General features: G+C 40.1%; 1 protein-coding gene across 4 annotated transcripts in view; it reads left to right on the plus strand.

Annotated features, from left to right (window-relative positions):
- CDC14A (cell division cycle 14A) overlaps positions 1-17058 on the plus strand; it is a 167540-nt gene that overhangs the window by 46298 nt on the left and 104184 nt on the right. For 3 of the 4 annotated variants that reach the window (XM_011226918.3, XM_034653979.1, XM_034653977.1), the window contains exon 5: positions 16324-16403. The exons of the other annotated variant lie outside the window; for it this stretch is intronic. In XM_011226918.3, the coding sequence (XP_011225220.1) occupies positions 16324-16403 (80 nt within the window). The remainder of the gene's footprint in view (positions 1-16323; positions 16404-17058) is intronic. 4 annotated transcript variants of the gene reach the window in all.

The raw sequence follows: 17058 nt of genomic DNA on the forward strand, positions 1-17058 counted from the left end.
TTTCCCCATTATGGACAGTGAATTGAAATAAAAAGCCCTCTCCATATGTATTTTCTGAAATTTAAATAAAGGAGGAGGTAACTGGAGCTTCTGGTGAGGCTGCTGTGTGTTGAATTATTCCTAAGATCTTTAGTGCCCAAAACACGGTGACCGCAGGAGTAAACTGAGGCATGCCCCGTCAGCTACTAGGTTCCTATGTTAGTGCCACCCTGCCCTGTATGTCTTTCTTAATTCTCTTCTTTTTTGCTTCTCTGCCTCAGCCTTGCGTCCCCTCTGCCCACCGCCTCTCATCCCCCCATGACAAATGCTTGTAGGGCCCCTGAGTTTTCATTATGGAAAACCAAGCTTTTATGATGAGGACCGAAAGCCAGGGATGTAGTTAGCAAATTCACAGTTAATTCAAGTGAATAGTGGGACTAGGAAAGTGTTACCTCAGTCTGAAAGATCTGTTTGGAGTTGCTGTAGTATCTCAGAGCTTGTTGAATAGGGGAGTAACTTTCATGGTTCATAGTTTCAAATTAATGAGTAGACAGACAAGCCTTTCCATGTGAAGATAAGTACCGTGGGATGAATCAGACGTTACACTTCTGGTGAGAGGTGATGTGTGAGTCATTCAGTGGGGCTTGTGTTGGGAAATTTCTAAATAATAAGAGAAAACCATCGTGTTTTCTCCATAATTTGTTCGCTTATTCCTCCCCTACCCCCTAGTTGTTTATTTTGTTATTTCTTATTATTTGACCCAGACCGTGGCTTAACGCTAGCTTTTCTTACCTTGTCTTACAGTTGATCATGTGCAGTTATCAGCTGCTAGAATAAGCTCCTAGCAATCACTTGCTTTGCCATCTCCCTCCCACTAGAGTGAGCTCCTTGAGAGAAGGGATGACTCTTCCTCATGTTTGTATCCCCAGTGGCTAGCATAGAGCCTAGCTCTTGTTTTAAGGAATAGAGGAGTGAATGAGGTATGAGACAGCCCTGGAGGGGATTCAGATTTCCCACAGTGACTGATCTCATCTTCATAGCATGTATGAAATGATGCAGATGGACTCCGTACCTGGGGTCTCCATCATACCACTCCTACCCCCAGCTCCTGGCCTTGACTTCTGTCACCAGAGTCTTGGCGGCAATGCTTTAATTTGAAATCAACTGCTTGTTAAAAGCTATGGGAATAGGCCGATCCTGTACAAAGAATTGATGGCTATGCTGTAACTCTTCTAATAGCATTGCAGGGTATCATCTGCCTTGGAATTGGAGACACTTAAAATCCCACTAGTTGAATGTGATAAAATATTTCTGTTCCCTTCAGAAAAAATGTCTGAAATTTTGAGAAAATTCTCAGTGTGTCCACGTGAGTAGTAGTTTTGGCAGCAAGCTACATCTTTTACCTGGAGCCACATTTTAAGTTTTCATTCTTTTCCTGGAAACACATCCGTGAAATAATGGAAAGAGTGACAAAGTGGGATTAACATTTTAAAACAGTTTCTAAAATCATTTTGTTTTCTCGTTTCCAAGTCAGATATAGGAATTAAACACAACTACATCCACTTTTAGGATATCCTGGCATTGGGCTTTGCCATTATTAGCACAGAGTTAAAAAAATATATTAGATACTACATTTTGTACATGTGTACTCACTGATGACAATATTTTCCTTCTGAATTCATGGAAGAGGAAGTCAGATTTAAGTTGTTGATTAAGATCCTTCTATTACAATAAAGAATTTTGGGATTTACCCAGAATGTGGGCCACTAGACTCTTTCTATAAACTCTATTTTACTTTTTTAAAGGAATATTGGTTGACCTAGATCTGAAGTTAAATACAAAGACTGCAGGATGGGAGTCTGGCTTTTACTGTATCTACTATAGCAATTCGGGGAATACTTTCTCCTCTGAAGAATTGCTCCAATGGAACTGCATAGAGTACATTGATTCTTCCCTAAGTTCCAGAAGCAGACAGATCTTAGAGAGAGGCCCTCTCTTTGCCCTGCCCGCCCACCCCTACCCTTTGCCGCTCCTCCTCCTTACTGCGCCAGGAAACCCAGAGAAATTAAGGAACTTGGTCCAAGAGGCAGAACAGGGAGGGACAAGAACCCCTCTACTTTTGGCATTCCAGTCCTCCTTCCCCTGTTCGTTAGCACCCCCCAGCTTATCGAGGCTCCCAGAGTCCCAGTTAGCGCTACTGTGTGAAATAACCAGTCACCCGTTGTCTCACACTTTGCCCTTGGCTTCCATTTGTAGCTGTTACTCACCTAACCACTCCTACTTATCTCTGCGTGGCTCTTCCTTCATCTTTGTTCCCCCCCCCAAAAAAAAAAAAAAAAAAAAAAAAAAAAAAAAAAAAAAAAAAATTTTTCCCCCTGAACTGTGGATTTTATTTTCACTTTTTTTTTGATGGTGTCCTTTGACGCACAGATTTTCAATTCTGATGATGTCCAGTGTATCTCATTTTTGTTGTTGCTTATGCTTTGGTGTTAGATCTAAGGAACTACTGCCTATCCAAAGTCATGAAGGTTTACTCCTGTTTTTCTCCTAAGAATTTAAATAGTTTTAGGTCTTACATTTAGCACTTTGATTCCTTTTGAGTTGATCTTTGTGTATGGTGAAGTAAGGGTCCAACTTCGTTCTTTTGCATGTGGATACCCAGTTGTTCCAGCTCCATTTCTTGAAGAAACTATTCTTTCCTTGTTCATGTGTCTTGACACCCTTATCAAAAATCAATTGATCATAAATGTGAAGGATTTATGGATCCTGGATTTTGAGTTTCTGATTCTGTCCCATTAATGTATACATCTATTGTTATGCCAGCACCATGCCCTTTGTTAGCTTTATTTTGAAATCAAGAAAAGTGAGCCCTCCAATTTGTTCTTCTCTTTCAAGATTTTTGGACTATTCTGAGTCCCTTGCACTTCCATATGAATTTTAGGATCAGCTTGTCAGTTTCTGCAAAACAGACAGTTGGGATTTTGAGGGGTGATTGAATGTATAGATCTGGGAAGTATTGCTTTCTTAATAGTAAGTCTCCTGATCCATGAACATGGGATGTCTTTCTGTTTATGTCTTCTCTCATTTCTTTCAACAGTGCTTTGTTTTGCATTTTTTATTTATATTTTAAAAATTTTTTAAAAAAGATTTTATTTGAGACAGAGCACAGGCAGGGAGGAGGATCAGAGGGAGCGGGAGAGCAGACTCCCCACTGAGCAGAGAGCCTGACATGGGGCTCGATCCTAGGACCTNTTGTTTCCTTCCTTTCCCTGCTCCCCCTCTCTTAATTGGCTCCTGTGTAGAATAGCAGCATTGTCATGATCTGAGTTTTTTGGTTACATGTCACAGAAACTGGCTCTGACTTGCTCACACTTAAAACTTGAATTTTTATGATTTTCCTGGTAGCTTAGTCAAAAGAGGGAAGTAGAGGGCTTCTGTAAGCCTTCATTGTTTAATAAACACTCTTTCTTCATCTTAACGGGAAAGTCTTTCCCTCTCCCCTTCTGTCTGGCTCCTTTGTTCTTTCTGTTGTTGGAACAAATAATTATTGAGCAGCTGTGCCAGATGCTCTTCTAGGCTCTGAAGGATCTGGCAATGGACAAGAGAGATAAAATCCCTGTCCTCCTAGAGCTTGTGTTCTGCTGTGGGACACAAACAGAAGGTCAGCAACAGTGACCTCTGTGGTAATAGGATAGGGACTGGCTGGATGCTTCAGGTTGGGAGTTGAGAGAAAGCCTCTCTGAGGTGATGACGGTTAAGCTGATAAAGAGGAAGAACATTTTAGGCAGAGAGAATAGCAGGTAGAAAGCCTTTCAAGGTGGGACTAGAACTTGGTATGACTGAGGATCCAAGAGAAAGCTGAGGTGGCCGGAACACAGAGGACAAAGGGGCTGATGCGGGTGATGAGGTCTGAGGTGTACACCAGGGCTCATGTATGAGGGGAAGAATTTGGATTTTATTCTTCATGACGTGGGAAGTTGTTAGAGAGTTGAAATGACATGTTTTGCATGAAAATTACTTTTAAAATTCATCTTTAAGAACTTTGCTTAAAGCTCTTCATGGTACCGTTAGCTCTGTTTCAGATTTCTCTTATGCTACCATGCCATAATGGTCTGATTATTTACATGTTTGCCTCCCTCCCGTCTTCATTTTTGTGTCCCTAAAATATAACTCAGTCCCTACTAGAAGACACATGAATGAAGAGGTAGATTTGTCACATGTGTTGTCAAGGACACAGGCAAAGCCTTTTGTTGTGTCCTTGGAATTTCACGGAGAATGTTGGCCTCCTTATCAACTATCACTTAAAGCTAATGAGATAATATGTGTTTGTAGTTCTGTGATATAATTCAGGTATTTCTCACTTCTGTAATGCTTATGATAATAGCGATTCTCAACCATAATTTTGTTTCAGAAATACTTGTGGGCCAGACCTCTCATATCTGGTGAATCAGAATCTCAGGGGGGAGAAATCAGGATATCTCCACCTTACAACAGCTTTGAAGGTTTTTCTGAGGCATTTGAAATTGATCCCTTAGCTTCTATTAGAAGATAGGAAGTAACATACAAGGGATAATCCTGAGGTTAGGAACATATTTGCCTTGTTCTTGGTGTTTTTTTTTAAAAAGATATTATTTTTATTTATTCGACAGAGATAGAGACAGCCAGCGAGAGAGGGAACACAAGCAGGGGGAGTGGGAGAGGAAGAAGCAGGCTCATAGCAGAGGAGCCTGATGTGGGGCTCGATCCCATAACGCCGGGATCACGCCCTGAGCCGAAGGCAGACGCTTAACCGCTGTGCCACCCAGGCGCCCCTTGTTCTTGGTGTTATCCATGGTGCTTGGTACCAGTAATTCCTTACTGAATGAAGAAATGCATCAGCTGTGTGTAAAACTGTGGCAAATTCTCTGCCCATCTCCTTCTTTTCCTTTCTTCTTCTTCCTTATTTTTCTTACTACTAATAAATCTGTCCTCAAGTCTTGCTGCTGATCAAAAGACAGGGGGAGAAATCACTGACCCAGGATGAAGAGGGGAGCTTTCTGAAAGTAGTGAGGTTTAGCTATAGCAGCGAGCTGGAAGGGAGGGAAATTTCCTGTCGCTTCAGGGAAGGTGGATAGACTGACTTCCTATATGTTGTATATATTGGCTATACATGCAATAGATCTGTTAGTTGGATTTAAGTTATTTTTATTTAAGTTGGAATTGCCTTTACTTATTTCAGTTGTACTGTTTGTGGAGTTAATAAATTTTTAGGGAGCGTGGTTACTTCTTTAAAAATCTATACACATTTCAGAATGATTAATTCCATTATGTTCTTGAAGGACAGTTCTGTTATGTGGCATATATTTGAACAGGTTGGGCTAATGCACAGTAAAACGGCCCTGGAATCCTTTCTGCAAACACCTGACTGATGGGCAAAGCTCTTGTTTCTCCTGCTTTCTCTAAGCAACAGATCTTTGTAAATATTGGAAAAGAACAACCAGTTCCTTGTTTTTGTTCATTGTTGGTTTTTTATTCTTGAGTCTTTTCAAAGAACAGTAGCTTTCAAGTTACTGTGAGATTCTAGATCTGAGATTTAGTTCACATGCTATGTGGATTCTGTCTTAGAAGTTTGGATAGCATCTCACCTACAAACATCTTCATTTTGGAAAAGGATAAGGTGACTATTTGAAAAGTCTTCTTTTTTGTCCCTCAGGTGCTTGCTCTAGTTACTAAAATGAATACATTTGATTGTCTGGTCTACCTCCTTCCCTCTGCCTAAGCTGCTGTAAGTTGCTATAAGTTCAGAGGAAGCAAGCCATACTTTGGTCATATTGCTTTCCCACCCTGGTTGGGTTCCATTCCCGGAGAGTTTGGCAGTCTTCCCCCTGACCTTTCTCATCCAGTTTTCTTCCCAATTATCTCCCTTTGGTTACAGCAAGAAAATCTTTCTCCTCTTGTATTTGCCACGCCTCCTATTGTCTCAGATTTGAAATCAGTTCTAATCGTAATGCCAAATATTGAGGAAAGCTCTGCATTTTGAAATGGAATTAGATATAGTAAAGTACCAATCCAAACATTTGAAATAATTCAAAGTTCACTTAAAAGTCATTGTAAACATGTGCCTTGGTTTCCTTGTGTTTTATTTTTCTAATCTAGGCTTTCCTCAAGTATTAGCATCGAGGGGAAAGAATTTAAAAAGCGAACATGCCCCTTTAATTTAATTATTTTGTTTTAGTTTTTAGTTTTTGAAATCATGTTTTCCACCACGTTTTATTTTAGATATATGATTTTAATGGTAACGTGGAATCTGTAGTCATTTTTGGACTAGCCTATGAGACTGATAACCATTAAGATTTTATCTTTGGGAATCTATTTCCGGAGATCTAAATATTAGCCTTTTCAAGTACGCTTTTAGAATAGAATTCATCTGTTGGGGCGCCTGGTGGCACAGCGGTTAAGCGTGTGCCTTTGGCTCAGGGCGTGATCCCAGCGTTATGGGATCGAGCCCCACATCAGGCTCCTCCGCTATGAGCCTGCTTCTTCCTCTCCCACTCCCCCTGCTTGTGTTCCCTCTCTCACTGGCTGTCTCTATCTCTGTCAAATAAATAAATAAAAATCTTAAAAAAAAAGAATAGAATTCATCTGCAAGTTAAAGACCTTCTGTAATTGGTTATAGGTGTTAAGAGAATTTGAACACTGAGCTTGCTCTATTGTGGATTTCTCAGCTGCATCTTTGTCATAATTGAAGTTACGGTCTTTGTCTTCTCAGCTTGATCAAATTTAGTCCTTGGTTTAAAGGACACACTCCTCTTTTTTCACTTTTCCTTAATTTGAGAGGTTTTATGAACTATAATTCATATTATATCCAGAAGTAAGCAGTGAAACCCAGCATGAGGAAGTTTTGACATGGAGCCATTCCATTTGAGAGTATGTATTATTCAAGTAATGTCCTGGAGTGAGTCTGTTTTTGTATTTCATATAGAGACTAGCTTGTGATGATGAATGATGGGTGATGTACAAGGGTTATGTTGACCTGTGTGTCATAACATAACAGCATTATACTCAGCTTGTGTGAGACTAGGGACTCAGGTTTTCTTGGGACCAAATATTTTTTCCTTTTCCCCCTTAAAAGGGGCTCCTTAGACTTCTTTGTGCTGAGAGCATTGGCTGAGTGTTTCCTTGGTTTGCTTTAATAAGGGGCTGCACTAGTTCAACGAGATACAAGGAGCTCGGCAATGTCTGCATTGGAATATGGGCTCTCTCCAGGCAGGAAAAGCCTGAGTGTTACTGAGACACAGCTAGCAAGAGATGTGTATTTGTCCGGACTGTAGCTGTCAGTTCTGGAAGAATATCTTTGCAGGCTTCTCAAATTCTGGTTCCTGTCAAATTAGACGGGAAGACACACAGGGCTAATGTTCTCTACAATTTTCCTAAATTGCTCTTCAAAGAGCTGCCACTGGTTTCATTCTCTTCACGCCCATGAGAGGCAGAGATAGTATTTCTATTCTAAATGCATTCTCGAATAAATAAAGTCCACTGTGTATCAAATCTCAAATTCAAATTAAAATGTAAAGAGATGTCATTTGAGAGTATTTCAGAGCAAACATCACCTCAGCCAAAGAGTACAGTCCTTCCTAGACCTTGTTCTCATAATGATGCCAGATGACTGTGAAGTATTTTTAGGGCAGAAATAAGCCATGGGGTTGGAAGCCTGGCATCAGATTCTGCCTGACTTCTAGATGGAGTGTGGTCTCCATATTTGTTCAGCAGATGCATTGCCTTTGCAGGCCTCATAATCTGTGATTTATAGTAGACTCAAAACTGGAAGAGCAGGGAGAACGACTTACCTTCCTTTGTAATGTGTTAAAGACAAGGTGCATTCATTCTTGTTTTAATTAGACTATTCAGTACAATAGATTTAAAGTAGACTGAATAAAGTATGGGCTGGTTTAAATATTCATTTGCATTTTTGGTTTGTAATCAAACTTAACTATCTAATTTGTAAGTGACTGTTTAACACTGAATATTTTTATTTCCATAAACAATGAGAACAAAAGTAGAATCAGTGTGCATTTGAAGAATGTTTGGCTTTTCTCTTTTTTCTTTTCTTTTTTTTTTAAGTTTTAAAACTGAATGTAGATTTTGTTTTCTCAGTCACTGGTTATAATGAAAGGAAATGATTAAGAAGAGAAATGTTGCTAAAAGGAGTAAAATTAAACATTTTGTTTGTGCTTGCATACTACAGTTAAACTTAATGCTGTCTTCAGGAAAAAGCAGTTTATAAATTAAGTGCCCTGACACTTAAGAAGTCTGAGAACCAAAGTGTTGGGAGCCAAGGAAGAGACTTTAGAAGTTTTATGTTTCAACTCTTTGCAGAGTTTCTCACTTCTTAGTGTGTTTTTGCAGATGTTCATTCCGTGGACTTTGGTGGCTCCTTCTTGGTTACTGGTAATTGCTTTCCTTTCCTAAAAATAAACCTAGCCTAGTGTTCTTATTCTTTTGTTCATGAGAAGTTCACATAAGGAAAAATGAGTACAGCATCGATTCTCTTCTGGTTACATGTACTTTGTTGGGGAAAGATGTGGGCCACCTCAAGGCTCTTCTGATATTTTGACAATGAATTTGATAAAACAGGGGTCACAGCATTTATTTTATGGTTGTTGATTCGAAGGCACCGGGAGACTCAGGAGGCCATTCGAAGAGGCAGAATCGAGAGCAAGATCAACATCTGTACTTTCAGATGAAAGGGTTGAATTAAATGATGGTCTGTATGTTATGGTTTTGGTATATAGCAGTCATGGGGGACGTTTACAACCTCATGTTTTGATGTTTATACACACAGATAGGCTTTCAGACTCAGGCATCAGAAATAACAGTTGTGGGTCCAGATTCACGTGGATACAGGTGGTCAAAAGGAGAAAAGAAATATTTTGGGACCAAAGTGTATCTCCTTTCTGTGGTCCTAGAAGAGCTGTGTGCTTGATACAAATCTGAGCACTTTACATATAATTTTAATTCATTAAATCTTCCCAACAGTCTTCTGAGCAGTTACAGTTCTTATCCCTACTCCACAGGTAGGGAAATGGAAGCACAGAGAGTTCATGTAATAGAGCTCATCCATGAAAGAGCCTGGATGTGAATCCAGGCAGCTTGGCTACAGACTCGGGGTGCCTAACCACTGCACTCTGTCACCCACTCTCTAGATAGATGATCCGTGTCCTGTGACCATGTCACACTTGTTCTCACATAAAATGCCCTCTTTCTCTCCACTGTTTGTTCATGCATCCATCAAACATTTTTTGAGTATGCGCCCCATGCCAGACAGCGTTGAGTCCTGTGCATAGAGAAGGGGCAAACTTATAGTCTAGCCAGGGAGACAGACTAAGATCACCCCAAAAGACAAACTTGGGTGAGAATTAGAAGGAGAAAGGCAGGGAGCTTGGAGAACATAGAGAGGGGCCTGATTGCAGCAGGTTGCCGAGGAAGGCCGTCCCACCAGAGTGGCTTAGAGCTGTGGTCCCAAGGAAGGGAGGAGGTAGCCATTAAACGCAACCATGTTGCAAGGAAGGCTTGAGTCCAGTCTGGTTCCTTCTCGGACTGTTCCCCAGCCCTCTTTAGAGCCCTTGTCAGCAATTTTAAGCTCCTTAACAAGGTTGCAGACTTTCTTCCCGGTGTCCTTGTGTGTATGCAGGTTCCCCTGCCAAACTGTAAGCATTAAATACATACACAGTGATCTTCAGTGACTTATGTTCTGTTCCACCTCCTGTTTCCTGCCTTTTACTGGGTGTTGGGACTGGCAGACGGTAGATTCCGAACAGACACAGGGGAGGTGGGACAGTGAATATCGGGGTCAGTCGGTATGCCTTGACTCTTGAAATACTTGGTATAAGCCAATACAAGTCATCTCAGCTAGAGCCCTTGTTTGTAAAATCAGTCTCCATCTTACTTTTTCTTTTAGCCCGTCACTGAAGAATTGACGACACCTAGTTTGAGGCTCTCAGATAATTGGGCTCTGAAAGTTAATTTCACTCGTTCCCCTGGGCATTATCACTAAAATTGTGGTGACACATTTAGAAAGTCTCATTCACTTAATTATTATTTAAGCTAAATTAACTGTCTAGGGTGGATGCACTTTTAGTACCTTACACGTTTAAAGCAGTTATCCACTAAACATATACTTTCAGAGCATCTATCTGATAGGAGGTGTTGTAAGGCTTATAAAGGTATTAAAAACAATAAAAACATGTTTACTGCACTTAAGGAGCTTTAGACTTCAGTATAAAGGAAAATAATTACGACAGAGCTGTCAGGAGCCCATCAGGAAGTGGTTAGGAGTGCTGTGGGGAGCCAGACTGCCTGACTCCACCACACCCTGGCTCTGTGACCTTGAGCAACTGATTCTCAGCATTTCGTGTATAAATGGAAATGGGTTAATAATGGAACCAACCGGGTGATTGTGAAGATTATTAAGCCAAATTATGTCAAGGGCTTAGAATAGCACTTGGCACATAGTATGCACCCTGTAACTTTTTGTTTTTATTATGATCATCATTGTCATGGTCATTATCATTCTTATAGTTGAGTCTAAGGAGTAGGGGAAGGATTTCTGAGCTTAAGAAAAAATGCATGGCGGAGGGAGTATTCAAGTTAAGTCTAAGGAAATAGGAAGAATTTTAATAGCAGAGATGGTGCGAAGTATTTTGGAAGAAACCTCAGACGAAGGTGTCAAGGATGCTTAGGAAATGGTGAGGAGTCCAGACTAGCGGCTGGGGTTCATTTAAGCAGCAATGAGAAATTCACCTGGGAAGGTCGGGTGGCGCCTTGTCTTGGTGAAGGGTGGGCAGTCTGGCTGGGGTTTTTGAGCAGGATTGAGACTCTCAGAGTCCTGTTCCAGAATTGGAGTAGGCAGGATTGGAGGCAGACAGAAACTGTGTTGTCGGAGAGTGTGGTGATAAGCGTTTGAAATAAGGTGATGGTATAGTCATAAAAGAAAGGTCAAATGCAGATTCACCGGAAAACTAAATGCAGTTTAAGATTCAGGGCCCTTAACATGCTTGGGCCTCTCTCTCTCAAGGTCGTTGGAGGGACTCTAAGTGGTGGTTCTATAAAAATTTGAAACGATGTTTGCATACTTTTCTTTCTCTCCCGCATTGTTCTGTTTCAGCCCCTCAGGCTGTAGAGGCTATAGAGAAAGAATCAGTCTGGGTATTGACTGGATGAGGATGGACACAATGAGGGACAGGCCAGAGTCACAGGTGAATTTCGAGGTTGAGTTTGGCTGACTGGGAGGAACCCCGGATGACAGACACAGGGGGATGATGGGAGAAGCCAGTGAGGAAGCAGTGCTTTCAAACCAAGCGGGTGCTTTACACTGGTTAGCTTAACCAGGGAAAGAAACATTGTCTTATTACCTCTGCCCATCCCCGTCCTCAGGTGCTGTCTTGCAAGTGTGATAGTTTTAAGTTATATGGGGCTTGGGAAAGGGGCCCATGCATGACTGTTAATTAGTGGAATAGAATCCAAAGCACATATCATACAGAGGGACATCTTTGGAATGTCCCCATTTCACGCTCTGTATATGCTAGACCTACCTGTCTGAAAATTTTAAGGAAAATTTCTCTTTTGGTTTAAGTCTTCCATATTCAGTAAATTTTAGGGCTTCTAGACTGTTTTCAAGTTGTAACATCTGTTTTCTGGAAACTTCTATTTTGAAGAAATTTAATTGACTCAGCAACGGTCAGAATGCTAATCTCACAGCTATCATGTCGGTTTTCTGGTGGTGGTACCTGACTGGGAAAGGCTGTTCTCGTCATTTGTTTCCTCTTTTATAAACAAGAAATACAGTAAACAAATAACAGGAAATCAAATGCCAAAATTAAAGAATACTCTCCCAGATGACCAAATCAAATCCTCAAGAATATTTCCACTTTACAGATCACGGAATATAAATATAATTAAAATAGGGGCACAGGTTTCATCTTTAGATATATACAAGGTGTGTGTATGTGTTGAGTTTTATAGTTAAGTCTTTTTTGGAGAAATAATAGCACCTTTAAAAACAAACCTAAAAACGTAGTTAGAACTGAGGCAAATGTCCCCAGAGAAAGACCATCAGCCAATTTGTGACTCAAAGTCTGATTTAGCCCTTCTATACTAAGCCATTTGTTGTTTGAAGGATCACCTTTTATGTATCAGGGAGATTAAATGATCGGAGTAGAGAAATATCATTGTAAATTCCAAAATGCTTCTGGAATTTATGTATATTATTTCTCAACAGGCTTTAAAGATTTAATGACCATAGGATTTAGTAAAAAGAAATGATTTAGAAGTATTTTTGGATTAGTTTAAAGAGGATTTTATTTAACTTCCCAGGTTCGTCTGCTGTTCTTCTATAAAATTAGCCCAAACTTGGTATTTTGAAGCATTGTTTCTCAATGGTGTGCATAAACTTTAAATATTTTAAATTATGTATTTTAATATTCATTTATGTCTAGACTCTTCATGGCAAGTGATACTTGTTTTCTGTTAAGAGCAATGATATAAAACACTTTAGAATAAATTGATTTAAGAGAGTGTGTCTGTTTAAAGAGAAACAGTAATACACGGTGCTATGCGTGGTGGCAGAAGTTGGGAAAGTTGATGCATGATTCGTTCAAGTGTGGGAAACATCGGCTTATTGGTAAATCATATAAATTATGCTATAGGACTATAATTTTAGTGATGTTAAATAAAAACCTCACAGCCATTGGTTTGTTAGTTATATATTTATTTTAGAATGCTGGCTCTTTAAGAATTTTTTAGTAAAGAAATTGAGAGAGTTATTTGGGTTCTTGGTACCTGGCATTAAAGTTAATTAAGCAAAACACAATCACTGTAATTGGTTGGCTTTCAGTAAGTTGAAAATAAAAAAGCATATGCCCAGTCCTCTTCTATTGAGAGGTTTCTAGGACTTCCTGACAAGAGTAGTGCACTTTGATAAAAGTAATTCTTGTCCTCACTTCTCCGGGGGTAACTTATCATGGTCCACCAAGCACTAGGTGGAGGGCTTTTGTTGAGTTTTTTTTATCAGAAGTTTGGGAAGATTCTTTCAGTTTGGGTTTATCTATGCTAATATCTATTGAGGAGAGTAGACAGTATATTCCACCCCCCCAGGAAGCAGAAAAGGAAAATCAAAATATTTAGAAGAATGCTTTGAAAGTAATTTTATTCAGAAAATATTTTTAGAAATATTAGAATATCTGGCCACCAATTTTTGATATTAAATTTGGTTTTATTTTTTTTAAAGATTTTTTAATTTATTCATTTCAGAGAGAGAGCGAGCACGTGTGTGTGTGTGTGTGTGTGTGTGTGTGTGCACAGGCAAACCGGAGAGCATGAGAAAGGGGGATGGGAGGAGGGAGAGGGAGAAGCAGGCTCCTTGCTGAGCAGGGAGCCCCATGCGCAGCTGGATCCCAGGACCCTGAGATCATGACCAAGGCAGACACTTAACTATCTGAGTCACCCAGGTGCCCCTGGTTTTATTTTTTAAAAAAGTAGACATTTACTATTTAACTGATTTAGTTACACTACATTTGAAAAATGAATTAATCCATGTCTGTACAAAATATAAGACGTGGAGATAGTAGATAATGTCGAGTAGAAAGTATTCCTTTCTCCCTCCAGTCCCCCTCCCTGCCCTGTGCCTCAGACACCACTACTAGTTTTAAGAAGTCAAGTGTAATGGCATTTAGGAATTTGGGAGAGTAGGAATCTTTTCTCCCCAATTTGTGCTGCTGTTGCCTGTTTCTGTTTTCAAGCAGATGAAGTGTATGGAATTACTGTGGGCTTTGGAGTCGGATCTGTGTTCGAATTCTAACTCCATCGCAGAACAGCAAGCAGTGCAAGTTTGGAAAGTTCCTTGCCTTTCTGTGCTTTCGATTCCTCAGCAGCAAGGCTTAATAAATGTTGCTTTTATCCCCAGGTTTAATCAGGCCTAATTTGTCTCTCTGTCCCTCTTTCTCTTTTAATAGGAGACCTATCTCAGAAGATCTGGCATTAAGAATCCATGACATGTTCTTTTTAAAAATAAATTTGGTATTTTAATGACCCTAGCATGCATACATACAGTAATGCACTCATTTGTTACATTTCACCGATCCTCAGGTTGTAAAAGGTCATGGACCCTTCCTGGAATTTAGATGGCCTCTGCTGGGTTTCACTTTGCACTTATTAATAATTTAGCACCGGGATAAAAATAAAAACAGACTCTCATCTTACAGTGTGAGAACATGGGTCATGTGTGCTAAGTCATGCAGGTAAGATGAGTAGCTAAACCCTGTGGGGTATCCAGTCTAAAGAAGTATTTCATGTGTGCTGTTGCCTCTCTTGAAGAATGGCTGCCTCAAAATTAAAGGGAATTAATGTAATTGCTCCCGAGGAGGGAGATGTATTTTTGCTTTTCAAGGTGGTTGTGTGAGCTTTAATTATGTCATCCAAACACAGAAGCCTTTTACAGCAGCTTTCCCTTTTAGCAGAGGCAGTCAACTTTCCAGTAGTGCTGCATCTAGGCTTGAGAAATCACCGCATTACAACCGACTCTGTTTATAGGGTATAACCTACCCATTACGGCATAGCAAAATCCTGTTTTCATACTGGTTACTGAAAATGAATGGGCTTTAAAGCTCGGGTTGGTTTAAGTGGATTTTTCTAATTATTTGAGCTGCAGCTAGAGCTGTGATTCTCCCTTTGTAGAATCAGTGACTCACGCCTAGATCCTTCTCTTATGGTGGTTTCATTTTCTGGGCTGTTTTTGTTTCACGTTTGACTGGCTTTGGTTGGTGTGTGCCCTATCAGACCGTCAGGTTGACTTGTCAGATGAATATAGAGCTTTCGTTTAAACGCCAGAAGTCTCTCTTGTGTACTTATTTTAGTTTTCTTTCTTTAGAGAAGACAGAATGAAGGTGTTTTCTAGTTCTGAAAATATTAGTGATTAAAAATGCATGTAATATATTGCTAGTGGGACAGCTTAAAACTCAAAGGAAATTTGTAGGTAAAGAGGAAGACCCTGCTTTTTAAGAACTGAGACCCTGCCACTCTTGCTGAAATGCACAGGGTTTTGAAATAATGCCATTAATTCTAGGTAGAGAGGATCTTTGGGAATAAAATATGATTCAAACTATAGAGGAAAAGGACCAATGTCCTCAGCTCAAAGTTAAAATATTAAGTTATACTTAGAATAAAATCGGAGTCAGCCTATGGTTTGTATTGCTCTTCACTATTTGGCCACTGCTTGGTTCTCCTTCCCATGTTCTAGCCACGCCGAGATCTCTCTGTCCGATCACCAAGCTCTTTCCCTCGGCAAGGATGGTGCCCTTGTTATCCCTACTGCCTGGCAAGCCCTTCCTCCTTCCCCTTACTTCTCCCTGGCCTGTCCCCTGCAGATCTCACCCTACATTTCTCCCAGGGAGCCCTCTCTGTGCCTTCCCTCAAGCAGCCCTTGTCTATTCTCTTTTTAGAACCCTGTTTATTTCCTTTATAGCACCTGTCTCAGACTGTATTTATTTTTGTTAACTATTGTCTTTGCCTCATAAAAATGAAAATTCTATTAAGAGAGGTGCCAGTACCCGATACAGTGCCTGGCACATATAATATAGTCAATACGTTAAGTTGTTTACGTTTTAAGAGCTCCTTTTTGTTTCTTTAAGATTAGTTTATCATACTGGGCCAGAGGGATTTAAGTATCCTTGATATCAACAGTCAAGCCAGTGTGCTTTCTAGTGCTCTTTTTAAAAAAACTTATTTTTGAGTATTTTTATTAATTTATTTGAGAGAGAGAGAAGAAACCCAAGCAGACTCCGTACTGATCATGGAGCCCAATGTGGGGCTTGATCCCGTGACCCCAAGACCATGTCCCCAGCCGAAACCAAGAGTTGGGCACTTGACCAACTGAGCCACTCAGGTGCCCCTCTAGTGCTCTTACTGCATTCATTTTCACTGTTTCGTTGTGATTTTGTTTTACTGTACTTTATTTTATTGTACTGTGAATGCACAGCACAATAATGGAGGTAGAATTGTTCTGCTCCCAAAAGGGAAAGCTCTGCCATTGTATCTGTTCAGTGTGCCTTGTAAACAGCCCTGGATGGCCTCATTATGGTTCTGCTTTCTGTCTATAAGCTCTTACCCGTTTCTAAGCCAAAGACTGCAGCTCAGCTTTAAGCTGAAAAGGAAATTTTGGCAGCTTGGTTGCTGTCTTTTAAAAGTTAGCATTATCACCATGACGGACAGTTGTCAAAGTGGAAAAAAGGAAATGCGAATTTGGTGAGTAATAACATTAGTTTTGTGTCATTCTTTGGTGGTGTTCTAAATGTTGCTATTTATCTGTCTTAGGTAATCTATTTAAAGAAGACACCAGAAGAAGCCTACCGAGCACTCCTATCTGGCTCAAACCCCCCCTATCTTCCGTTCAGGTATAACTCTTGTGAGACTTGGGCTAATAGCACTTGGCTGGACAGCTGCCCCCATAGAGTTGGATTACTGTGTTTTTAATTATCTTAAGACTGACCGTGATTTTATACGGAATGAAATGAGGTGGTAGTTTTTATTATTTTATTTTTGCAGAGTTCTTTTCCCCCTATCTAGTAAGAATAAAATAGCTTTTTCCTTCTAGGAACTAATTTTCTCCTTGAATTCTTTCTGCATCTTGACTGTTCAGCACAAAGAGTACCTGATTTATGAGCTAATAACCGTGTCAAGGTTTCAGTACTCTACATCATTGATTCATCCATTCATTCTTTCATTTCATGAGCATGAGTGAGCTCTGACTGAGTGTCGGGGCTGGGGATAGAGAATAAGACCCTCAAAGTACCTTTCCAGAGGCACATGTTCACTGGGGACCCGAAATGACTTGTTTAGCATGTGAATTTAGCTTATATCTTGAGGAACACTGCCTCATTACAGTGTTGGAAAATATTTTTTAAGTATCAGCCGAAGAAGATCTTTTAAAAATTTTAGGCAAACTTGAGCTTGTTTAAAAACTGAAAGGGAACATACAGCCTAACTCCCACAATGGTCATTTCTGATAGAATTTTGGATGATTCTAACAGTTTTACATTTTTACTTATT

This window comes from Ailuropoda melanoleuca, chromosome 2 (genome assembly GCF_002007445.2).
Source record: "Ailuropoda melanoleuca isolate Jingjing chromosome 2, ASM200744v2, whole genome shotgun sequence".
NCBI lineage: Eukaryota > Metazoa > Chordata > Mammalia > Carnivora > Ursidae > Ailuropoda > Ailuropoda melanoleuca.